The 12005-nt window shown below is 39.2% G+C and overlaps 1 protein-coding gene across 15 annotated transcripts in view; it reads left to right on the top strand.

Annotated features, from left to right (window-relative positions):
• The window catches only part of SGCG (sarcoglycan gamma), a 143056-nt gene extending 131569 nt beyond the window's left edge, over positions 1–11487 (top strand). For all 15 annotated transcript variants that reach the window (XM_068930224.1, XM_068930237.1, XM_068930225.1 and 12 more), the window contains 2 exons: positions 6814–6937; positions 7740–11487. In XM_068930224.1, coding sequence (XP_068786325.1) covers positions 6814–6937; positions 7740–7913 — 298 coding nt within the window. In that variant the 3' untranslated portion in view covers positions 7914–11487. The remainder of the gene's footprint in view (positions 1–6813; positions 6938–7739) is intronic.
• Positions 11488–12005: the final 518 nt, after the last annotated feature.

Below are 12005 nucleotides of genomic sequence, written 5' to 3'. Positions count from 1 at the left end.
TCCTGGAGGTCATTTACTGAGAGCTGAGTCAAACAACCATGTACTCAAGAAAGAAGAGTGGAAGACATCCAGAGATCATCATTTGTTTGATTTTAACATCTGCAGGAAAGTTCAAGAGAAAGAAGAAGAAAATGCTAGTACACACCAGTGGAGAAAGGACCATCAAAAAGCGTAGGCCTTTCTGAGATTTGCTTTCTGTAGCTTCTCTTTCTCCTTCATTCTTTTCTCTACTGCTGCAGGGAAATAAAGCATACTTGTTCCCGTATCAGTTCCTGTGAACCAGCATCTTCAGTCCTAAAAAGACTAAATGACAAAAAGAAAGGGGCATGGGTCTTTCACTCTCTTCTGACCCTCATTATATGACTTTGTCCTCTGACTTACAAAAGTTTAAATCAAACCTTAACTTATATTTTTTGGCCTTTTTGCATAGATCCTTTAATTTTCATTATACTAAAGCACTAGAGGAAGAATATACAGTATATTATAGAAGAGTAAATGATAGATTAATGTATTTTCTGCACTCTCTTAAGAAACAATACCAGGAGGCATTGTGAAAAGCTTTTAGTGAAAAGGCTGTATGAACTATCTACTGTTTAGGTGCTGCCTGGCCCAACCTCATATTCTTGTCATTGTTTAAAGGCTTCACAAAAAAAATCCTAACCTACTGCTGAACACCAGACCAATATCTTACTAGTGTTCTTGTTCTGAGCAAAGATACTGCTGTGAAATAACCCAGATGTAAAGTAATATAAGTGAAATCCAGTAGTATTTGGGAAATTATTTTCTCTTGTATAGCAGGGTCTTTAAAAAAAAAAAAAAGAAAGCTGAGTGAAGATAGAAAAATATATATATATACACACACACACACACACACACACACACACACACACATATATATATATAAACTCTTTTACTGAATTAATACCAGGTTTAAATCAAATACACTGTACACTGCTAAATTCTTTGCCATATCTTTAAGGTATTAGTGCCAGGCTTGCACTCCATAAAATTTTCTCTGTATAGTAAAACAGGTTACTTTAATCAAAAAGGTTAAACTGGACACATCAGTTGTTGGATGCACCACAATTTTAAAAGCAGTGTCCATCCATCTGTCCAGTCCACTTACAGTAACTCTAGTCTTGCTAAAGTAGATGCTGGGAGGAAAACATACATTTGGGGAACTTACATGCAAAGCCAAACCCGTGAATTCTGTTCCACTGACTTCAAGTTAGCCTTTGGATTCTACTAACTGTGCAAGTGCTGATCTATTAGGAAACCCTAACCTCAAAAACTATCCAGGACATTTTCAAATCAGCAATAGTTACTCTGAAAATTGACAACCTCTAAATGATGTGCCAGCCTGATATTGCCATTTATTATTAATCCTGCCTAGTCGGTCCTGTTAAAAGGTTCTTTTCCAGTTATTAAAACTTTAGTAAACTTCAGATATTGATGTTGAAGGTTTCTGCACTTTGGCTCTCAGACATTCCTGCGTCCTTCTTTAAGATGTTGGCTCATAAGATGGAAAGGACCAAAGATGGCCAGAAGGAAAGAACAAACTGTTCCCCAAATCCATAAGAGCAAGCTGGTCCAAGTCTGAGAGATAAGCACCCCCGCCACTGCAATGTGAGGGAAACCAGGGCTCCGGAAGGCTGTAGTGCTGATTCTCCAGTACTAAAGCCAGCTCTTTCTAACACCCTGTGGTCCTTAAAAGATCAGCAAGGAGCTCCTTTCATGTCCTGCCCGAACAGTAGAAAGGAACAGATAGGTATTCCTGCAGAATACACAAAACCTATCAGCTATTTCTTTACCACAACCACAGCAGGTTGTCACCCCTTTATATCTTCACTGCACGAAGCCAGCTGAGCAATTGCTGGTCATTTGTCATCTCCAAGAGCTAGAAGCATGCTTATAGGAAAGGTAGGAAATCAGTCCGACAAGATGTTGGGCCCCTTTCAGACCCAGAGCCTGGGTGTTGTCCAGATTGCCTCAGAAGACTTTCACGCAGTTCTGCATAAATTATTCTGCACACCCCAGCACTAAACAAGCAGCACTTATGTAGCCAGATGGGACCATATAGTGGACTTCTACGACTGTTTTACCAGCTAGAAGACAAAAATTAAAATCTTATCTTCCAATTGCTTTAGTTGCTACGGACAGCTGGAGGGCCAGTATCCGACAGATGACAGAGGTATGAAAGACATTGCCTTGGTTAGCAGAAACTGCTTACTTGCGCCCCCTCACTGCCGTGCAGCATCCCTGCACTTTGCCAGCAAACCTCCAGCAGGCTGCAGGGATCGCTGCGTGGCAGTCGTGAAGGAAAGCAAGGGAAAAGATTTACTTGGCAGGTGACCTTGGGTGTGGTTTCCATTGCTTCACATTCTGCAGGTGTGTCTACATCAGCATTTTAATTCAAATTAGAAACATGCTTTTGATGGAAATCTCCCAACTGCCTGCGCTCCCCACACCATGGTTCTCATTGTGAAACTGCCATGGTGCACACAAACTGCATGGCTTTTGGATTACATTAGAGTAAAAGCTGTGCTCTCTCGGAGTGCACCTAATGTGCTCCCACTTTTCTAGGTGTTCAGTCTATAGGGCCAGGCCATACCTAGTCGAAGTAATCCCCAAAACACACAGAACGTGGATGTCAAGTCCTTCATATCTATTTGTGCCTTACAGACCAATTGCTTTTGCACCACACTGCTTGTATGGTAGCTAACACAGTATCTGGAAGCTCCTGGTCTCTCTCCCCAGATAAGATACAGACAATGACAGATGTTCCATTTGAGGACAGCACATTGCATGGATTAATTCCTCCAGGTGATAAAGAGCCTCAGCCCATTCTATTCAATTAAATGTATATGTCTGTAATTTAAAAAATAGATAAAGTCACTGGTAACAATATATTCCCTCATCATTCTATGGCCTGAATTCAGGTGAACATTATACAAAGCACAAAAACGCTGAGACAATCAGCTTCCCTCTTCTGATTGCCCACCACTTGCAAGCAGACTGAATCCTTGTTTTGCCAAGACTTTTGAGGGATGCACATCAACTTTTTGCTCAGTTTTGCCCTTTTTTATTGCCTAGGGAATGCATCTTGAAACTTTCATTTCGGCTGTTACCTGCACACAGAAGTGTATCTGCTTCCTACTAAACCAAATGATTAGGTGTGCAGAGCCACTCCCTCTAGTCATCTCCTTTAACTAAATCCACCAGTCACTGATCATAAAGCTCTTTTTTCTTTATTAGTCTTTTTAAAATATCACCACAGATAATAATTGCAGTGCTCTATCCATATCTTTCTGAGACACTCTGCATTAATACAGGTGTCCACATGGGTCAGCTCTTCTGGTAGGGCAGCTCTGCGGTCCTCAGGCCTTAAGTGTTCAGGAGGGGTCCGAACTTGCCACAGCGACAACCTGGAGGTGCTCCTAGGCTGGGATCACTGAGGAGTAGAGGTAAATTTAAGGTCAAAGTCAAAGGGGCTGAGGGAGTCACATGCCTTCAGTACCAAGTGGGCACTGAGATGGTATATTCAAAATTAGAGGCACATAATTTCCACAGTAGGTGCCTTCTCCCCTTTTTGTAGGTCTGCCTTTGAGACACTGAATCTTTGAAAGCTGTATGAAGAAAAATATCATTATCCTTGTTCAATTTGCTTTGCTAAAATTTCATGCATAATAGTTCCAGTCAGCTTTAAAAACCCTGCTTAAGCTCCACTGCAGTTCCCATTGCCAGAAAGCTCCAGTGGCTTGCTTAATTAAGTAAATCAGCCCTTACTTAATCTGGAAATAGGAGCTATATAAACAGCAGAAACTTAGAATTGTGATTAATATAGCAAATGTAATTCTGTGATGTAATTTAAATTATATATAAATCAAATCATAAATCTCTAAGTGATTCAGGAACCTTTACACTTCTTGTCAGCATTAATTTTGGTAGAAAGTAGAAAATATTTCTCTGGTATTTGATTACTTTTCAAACGGCAGGTCTGATGTGCTCTTCAGAAATCTGTCCCAGTCTGCTTTCTTCTAATACTCAACAATCCTTAAAAAGAAAAATGTATGCCTACATACACATTATTTATGTAACTGAAACGCTTTACAAAAAACATAATCTATTTCAATATTTATAGCTTTTTCCTAAAATGAACTAACGAAACAGTTGTATTCCTGTCATATACAACTACAATGACAGTAACTTATGAAAATATATTAAACTAAAAAATTATTCAAAATATGAACTTTGATTAATTTTTCATTGTATGTTGTGTACAAATGTGCCTCTCTAAAAATATTCCCGTGAAACTTACACTTCCCATGTACATCACGCAGTGAAAAACTGAGTTCCCTTTTCATAAAAGTGTAAGCTAAATATAGCTATCTATCTAAAGCAAAAAGTAATATAAAAATTGTTAAATTATGGACATTGCTTAATAAAGATTACTAATAGTAATGTTAGATGTCTGATGCAGAACAGCCTGGTGCTTGTACTCAACATGATCATAATAGAGGCCTGCAATCTCAGAGCCTTGAGACTGTGGGATCAGGTGTTGGGTTGATCTTATGGGTATGGCCCTACTGTGCAACCATGATACTGTTATCCACTGCTAAGAATTTAAATTATCAATCTGGAGATTAAACTGATTGAAGGTGACTAAACCAGGAATTGTCAGGGGAGCAGCACATAGATGCTTCTGCTTCCTTGGAGCAGCAGTGATGAGCAAATATGGCCTGAATCACTTTCAGCTCTTGGGATATAAAATGAAGTGTCAGTGATCTTGCTCAGATATCACTTTCTTAGGTGTGGTAGAATCAAATTATCCTCCACCGTCATTATCAGCTAGATTTAGCTTTTTTTCTTCAGATGTCTTTAGATACAACTGAAGTTTTATGCAAGCACAAACAAACTTCTCTTAACTTCCAGTTGTAAAGCATTAATTGCAAATAAAGAAAGAACTGAAGCGGTTTCTGAAGGTAAATGAAATCCATCAGTCAGCTACATCAGGGTTGCGTGTGAAAACTTTTCATTCCTCTAGCATGTGATTGGCAGGCAGCTCCTAGACTTACTGTGGGAGGCATACCTGGTGAAGGACCTCCTCGGGGCACAGTCCTCCGCTCATCCAGACCGGCAGCTGTTCAGCACACGTGACGGAGCACACAGCACCAGCCAGCAGCATGTGCTCGCACACACACACACTAGATTTCCAGAAGGTGGACACCAAGACACAGAGGATGGGGAAAGCTGGTGCCTGCCTGGGGCTTGCGTCTGATGCTGCTGAGTTATGGTGGGTGCACAGCTGCAGATCAGGGGGCTGGGAAGCACGACTGAGGTCCATATTATAGATGTAGCCTGTGTTATGCTACGTTTGTACAGAATAGGAATGTGCAGAATAGGAAAGGTAACATGGCTGTAAGGTAAACTGAGACCACTGAAATGTTCGCATAACTCAGAGAAACTAGAATTTCCCCTGAAGCCTGCTTTCCTCTTCTCTTCCTTCTTTCTTGTCTCATGCTATTAGCTCCGACAGCAGCAGTCAGACAGCTGTCCAGGTCCCCACTCCTATGACACGAACAGTTTAGTACCTAGCAGAAGGCCTGAGGTCTTTCAAAAATTATTTCAAACGAAGTAAAAAAAAAAAAACACTTGAAAAAAAATCCATGTGTGTCAGGGCAAAACCAACACACTTCGGCAAAAAAAAAAAAAAAAAAAAAAAGGAACATGTATCTGCTTCCCTATTTAAAACATTGAGGATTAAATTTTCTGATGAAAAACACAGAATCCTTTGATTCATTTTCTCTAGGACAAAAAAGAATATATAACACAAGCAGGGAGAGTGAAATACCCTTCCTATTCACCTGATTAATCATAGTGAAAAGTACAAGCTGGTGTCATCAGGAAGGGTGAGACAGTATTCAGGAATGAAAGACAACATGCAAAAAGTGCGGTACTGTGGAGTTCCCAGTGCCTCCAGACGAAGCAGTTCTCAACTAGGTAACCCTCAGAAGAAGCTATATAATGACTAGCTTGTTGCTGAGTTTGGAGTTTTTCTTTCCTTCCCGTGATTTTTATCCGTATTGTTTATTGTGGAAATGATGCCAGACCTCTGAAGAAACAAGACCTTATCTCTTCGGAAAATAAAAATCCATTAATCCTGCATAGCTGGCCCAATGGAGCGATCATTCGGGTAACACGGTCCCTGTCTGCCATCTGGTGGCACCGCAGGGTTTGCAGCTCTGTGTTTTCCTTTGTATTGCATAGCCTTTATTTGAAACCAAGCTATTGACTTTGTAGGTCTTAAACGCCTAAGTAGTTAAACTACGCATATGCATTGAGTGAAATTTGGCCTAACTGACAGTAGAGGTAAAACTCTTGTTGATTACAAGCTTTCTAGAGTGCACTAAGTGTACAAACTGCAACACTCTGTTATGGCACAAATAAAAACAAATTCAAACTAAAGAATGTAAAACTGGATTCTCATTTCTAAAGAAACAATAAATTACACTTACACTGAAATAAATCTCTGAATTAATTTCAGAGGGTTGGTACTTATATATTCCTTGCGTCTGTATTATGATCTTGAATTCATTTTTTTTTTTTTTGGGGGGGGGGGGGGGGCGGAATACAGTAGTGTTTAAACAGCTGCCTATTTTTCCAAATCTGCCTGACAAAAAAGGAGGCGGTCATCTTTTATTTGACTTCAGGTGATATCCTTCAAGTATTTCTTTGTTCAATGTTTACTTATAATTCACAAGAAAGGAATATACGAGAATGTGCTACTGTCAGATTTCCTCTTTCTGCTTTCAGACTGGAATCACCAACTCGGTCTTTGAGCATGGATGCACCAAGAGGAATTAATATCAAAGCACAAGCTGGGAATATTGAAGCTCTTTCCCAGATGGATATCAAACTACACAGCAGTGATGGTGTGGTGAGTAAAAGCATTCCTGTTTCCATGACTACAGTGGCTCTTACCAGCTGATTAAATCTCAGAACATTATGTCTTTTTCGAAGTTCTAACTCAGTTCTTCACATTTTAGGAGACAGGATATTAAAACTAATAGTGCCAGTAGTAAGACATTTATTTTTTTAGAGGTCAGAGTAAATAACAGTATCAATCGAGTTAATGTTGCATTAGTTTAGAGAAACGTTTTAAACAAAACTCTGATACTGCTCAGCTCCCAGGTAACACTAATCCTGAGGCACTCCAGTGGGATTCTTGCACCAGAGGTAAGAGATTCAGGCCCAGAGTTTCAGAAATATTTAGGTTTCTAGATAGAGGAGTGAAGCTCTACAGAAGTTTTTAAGAGCTTCCCAGCAGCAGCAGCACTAGAAATGCAGCAGTCTATTTACCTGCTATGGTGCACCGCAGACTGTGAGTTCTTGCACCCAGCAACTCAGGCCAGCCTGTGTGTCCATTCTTAATGCGCTGACACAGCTGCAAGGCTTTAGCAGACCTGGGCCGCACGACGGCAGCAGTGCCCGTGCCCAGCTGGCCAGCATGCGGGTGGAGCCACAGCTGCACCCATGCCACGGGAAGGGCACCCTCTCCCGCCCTCCAGCGCTTGCCTGAAGAGCCCAGGCCTTAGAGCAGGTTTGCGTATGAACAGCTTAGGCCAAAGGCGATTCTGAAGTCACCATCTAGACATAGTCAAGCTGTCCTCTGGAACAGTTTCTTCTTTATTGTATTATTATGTCTAACAAACCCCTTTGTCCTGCTTTCTCCCATGCAGCTTTTGCTTGATGCTGAAACTGTGCGATTGCCTAAATTGCCAGAGGGTACAAGAGGCGGATCTGGTATTTCTCAGGGGCTCTACGAGATCTGTGTTTGTCCGGATGGAAAGCTCTATTTGTCAGTGGCTGGCGTGGGCTCCACTTGCCAAGAATATAGCCGTGTCTGTCAATAAAGTCCCAGAAAATGCCACATATTCCCTTGCTATTCTGAGTTTTATATTACTACTAACTGAAAGCAGAAATTTAAAAAACAAAGCACTTCAGTTTAGGAAACAAATCTGTATTTAGAAACCTGGACTATAAGGTGAAAGGAGAAGCAGAAGAGCACAAGCAACAGCTTCAGAAGAATGACTTGACTCACATGAAATGTTTTGGCAGTACCGTTTTGAAATCAGCCATAGGAACAGCATAATAAAAAATAAAAGGAATATGTTTCCAACACCGAACTATTATTTGGTCAAATGATATTGTTAAAATTTTTTGAGCTCCATGTTTTTTTCTCTCACTACATGTAAACACTTACTGCATTAGTGGGTGAACGTCATTTGAAGGAATTACTTGAACTATTTGATAAGATAAAGCATTATACGGGGAATTCAGAAAGTGCCAGCAAATGGTCTATGCAATTTTGTTCTTGCAATAACACAAAATATGAAAGAAAATGTGTTTGTATGAGTTTTGTGCAAAATGTGTTAATTTTCTGATAGCTTTCTATATTAATTTGGCAACATATATGCTCATTTGCTTATTACTGAGATTCACATGAAAAACAGACTAATAGAAAAAGCTCCACAAGTTACTAACTTATACCTTCCTGTGTCTTCAAAGTTGTTAACTGTACAAAAGAGAAATATGTTAGTATATTTTATAACAGCATAGTTTATTGTACTGCCTGTACTATCACACTCATTTAATCCCTTTTATATTTTAGGACATGCTAATTCAACAAGACTATTTGCTCTGCCAGCTGGACTAGCAAAAAGAAAAGAAAAATCTTTAATGTAGCTCCAGATTGTCTGATAAAAGGAACTGTTTGGGCTGTGGGAGAAAAAAAATCCTTTTTTGTAGCCTGCAGGATTCGATTAAGAGGACTGTGTCACTTCTATCTGCAGCTGTCGACTGGTATTTCTGATCTTATCAAAGTGAGACCCCATCACAGATAGAGTAAAACTACCCTAATATTTTTTATATTAGGACTTTGAATATAGCATAAATGCTCACCAGAGTTGACAAAGCATTTCCTGACCTTGTAGAGAAACGTGACTGCAGACCCATTTCCCTGTGTAGTGTTGCACTGAAATCACAAATAAATTGTTTGCACACCTCTGGATAGCAGGATTTGTAGTTAATAGCCTGTTGTTTAAACTTCACGGGTTTTAACCCCTTTGATGCTATTTTGTATATATTTGCTGATAGTATTACCCAGTTAGGAGCTGCTGTCAGGTAGTGCCCTTTGTGTTTGTTTATAACAAAAGCTTAAACAATAATCATTATTAAAATCACAGAGCGTCCTTCCTTTAGAGGAAAAAAATGTTCATTCTTAAGGCAGTAGAATCAGAACAAAGTAAAAGAATGGGCAAGACTATACCGTTTATTAAACTTGCTACTTTGGCTCTAGTAGACAATCAAAGAAACCAACACTAGGTCAAGATCCCAAGTACTCACAAGAGACTAAGTGGGGAAAGAGCTCCCAGTTAACAGTATCTGCTCTTATTGCGGTATAGCCCTGGGTTGTCCTTGCCTCAAGGACCGCCTTTGTATTTTATCCAACACTGTTAATGTACAATACTGAAATTGCCCTTCATCAGCTGCGTGGAGCCCACAGCAATTAATGCAAACCAGAAGAGCTTCAATAGGAAAGAGTAGGACACACGTGTGAGAGCTGAGCTTTTGGGTCCCTTCAGGCAAAGGAGGCAAGTGAATCAAGGTCTCTCGTGTTACTTGAAGAGTGCTCTAATTGCTAACACATTGCCTATAGGTTATCCACATCTTCCATTTCTGAAATTCCCTCTTCCAGGGCTTACACATCTACCTTCAGGAGTGAGTCCGGGGCTGTTAGCCCAAAAGTGAGCAGTATCTCTCTACTATTTAGTAATGCAAATAAGCCTTCAGCTGAGACAGGCTTTAACAGAAACCTCTCTCCAGCATTTCTTTAAGGTCAGCTTAGGTGGTTTCAATTCATGTACAATATGGTGCAGACCAAGTTATGAGCAGTCATTCACTATATGGAAATCTTATACGTTATCAGAAAGGACGGCAAATTCCACTACATGTGCCAGATACCTAAGAATTATCACTACAAGCAACCTGGAGGGTTGTAACAGTCTTTCATAGGTCTAGCATAACAGCAGGACAGGAACTTCAATCCTTAGACCATTCAGCCACTAAGTAGTCTCAAAGGCATCCGAGTTATCATTATATATATTTCTGACATCAAGGATACATATCTACTCACTTTCATACAGTACGAAACTACTCATTCACCTAGTTTAATCCCTAAATTTTAGCCAGATATTGAAAATAAGTACATTAGTCACAATCTGCCTGTTCTGCTAAGCAATGGAAAGATGGAATTTGAAGCTACACATCTTAAGCTTTCACTTTGGAGGCACATTTTCAAATGTGCTTATACACTTAATATAGAGCTTGAACCCAGGTTTCTCACGTAACACAAGTGTAACCTAACCCCTAAACTATAAGGCATTTGGAAGCAACTACTGTTGAACCTTTTCCACTGAAGTTGCTCCATTTGAGGTAACATTTACGTAGCTGTAGTATTCACCTAGGAAAAACACGGTGCACTTCCCTGGCTAATAACGCTACTGAGCATTATGGCACCTCAGTAAGACATTGCAAAACTGCTGCCTTTCTAGGGCAATCATCCTTTTTGACATACCTAAGTTCACAAGTGAGTTCTGTAGCAAGACAGGATACTAAACACATCTCCTGCAATCCCACGCCAAACCACTATCCAAATCACCGATATCCTCTTCAAATCACCAAATCCTCTTGATTTTTTCAGCGCCAGTTCTCATTTTCACTACGCTACAAAACTGACACTGAACACATAGTTGCATTGCTTCAGTTGTGAAGGCAAAAACTACAGGCTTTAAAAAGCATGGGTGGCAACTTCTTTTGTCACTGAAGAATATGTTGGGGATTATTTTTAATTATGGTAAGTGGAGAAATAAAGTTATTTCTAAAATTATCACAGTGTAATCAGCTGATCTTAACATCTGAATTGTGGTTGATCTCAGTGTAGTTTAAACATCACTAAATTATCATTCACGATATCTCCATGCAGATATCTTTCCTTATGTCTTATAATGCTTGCAAATTATTGTTTCCATCTGAATTAAACAAAAATACATGGTTACAAACTAACAGGAAATTATGGCACAGGAAAATGCAAGTATGCACTTCTCTAGCTTATTTTGAAAAGTGTCATGTAAATGGAGGAAAAAAAATACTACCTAGCATAGTGAACTGTATCATTTGCACAGATATTTTTTCCCCAAGAAAGAATAATTTACAGCAGTTCTTGTTATAGTTGGGATTATTACACAATGGAAAAATTAAGAGATCAAAATGGTAGTAAATATGGGAAGTGGCAAAACACAACACTGTTTCCATTTCACAGTCCTTTAGTATTTATATTTGTCTATCTTTATATAGCTTTATGCATAAGGAAATTGCAAGAATTACCTGAAAACTGAATTCTTGAATAAACTTTATACATTTTGAAAAGTCTGTTTCTCCTTTCATGTTCAAATGAAGCATAGCTTACATGAATGTTTGTTTTTTAAAGAAAACATCTTCCTAACACTCTTAAAAGGTAAAATGTACATTATTTTAAAACATGAATACTAAATCATGACCACGATAAAAAATTCATTTTCTAAAAGCATTTAGAATATGCTTTACAATTTGGCTTCACTGGACATCTAGAATTCATTTGTCTTCATCTGTGGTAGGTGAAAGTAAGCAAGAAAGATGTCAGTGCTACTGAATTAACCATCCAGAGATACTGCACCAAATAAAACAAACAGAGTTAGTAAAAAAAAAACAAAAAACAAAAAAAACCAACTCATCGACAAAAACCTCCAAGTGGCCTTCATCAAATGTAAATATCTACTTTGGTTTCTTCACGTTTAACTATATTTATACTATTTGCCCTTCACAAGAAGCACTTCTGCCTACGTTCCACAATAGCAGTCAAGCCACCCTCAACTGTTCAGACCCAGCAATACAAAATCCAAACGTTG

The sequence above is a fragment of the Struthio camelus genome, chromosome 1, assembly GCF_040807025.1.
Source record: "Struthio camelus isolate bStrCam1 chromosome 1, bStrCam1.hap1, whole genome shotgun sequence".
Classification (NCBI taxonomy): Eukaryota; Metazoa; Chordata; class Aves; order Struthioniformes; family Struthionidae; genus Struthio; species Struthio camelus.
This window is presented reverse-complemented; position numbering and strand designations above follow the sequence as displayed.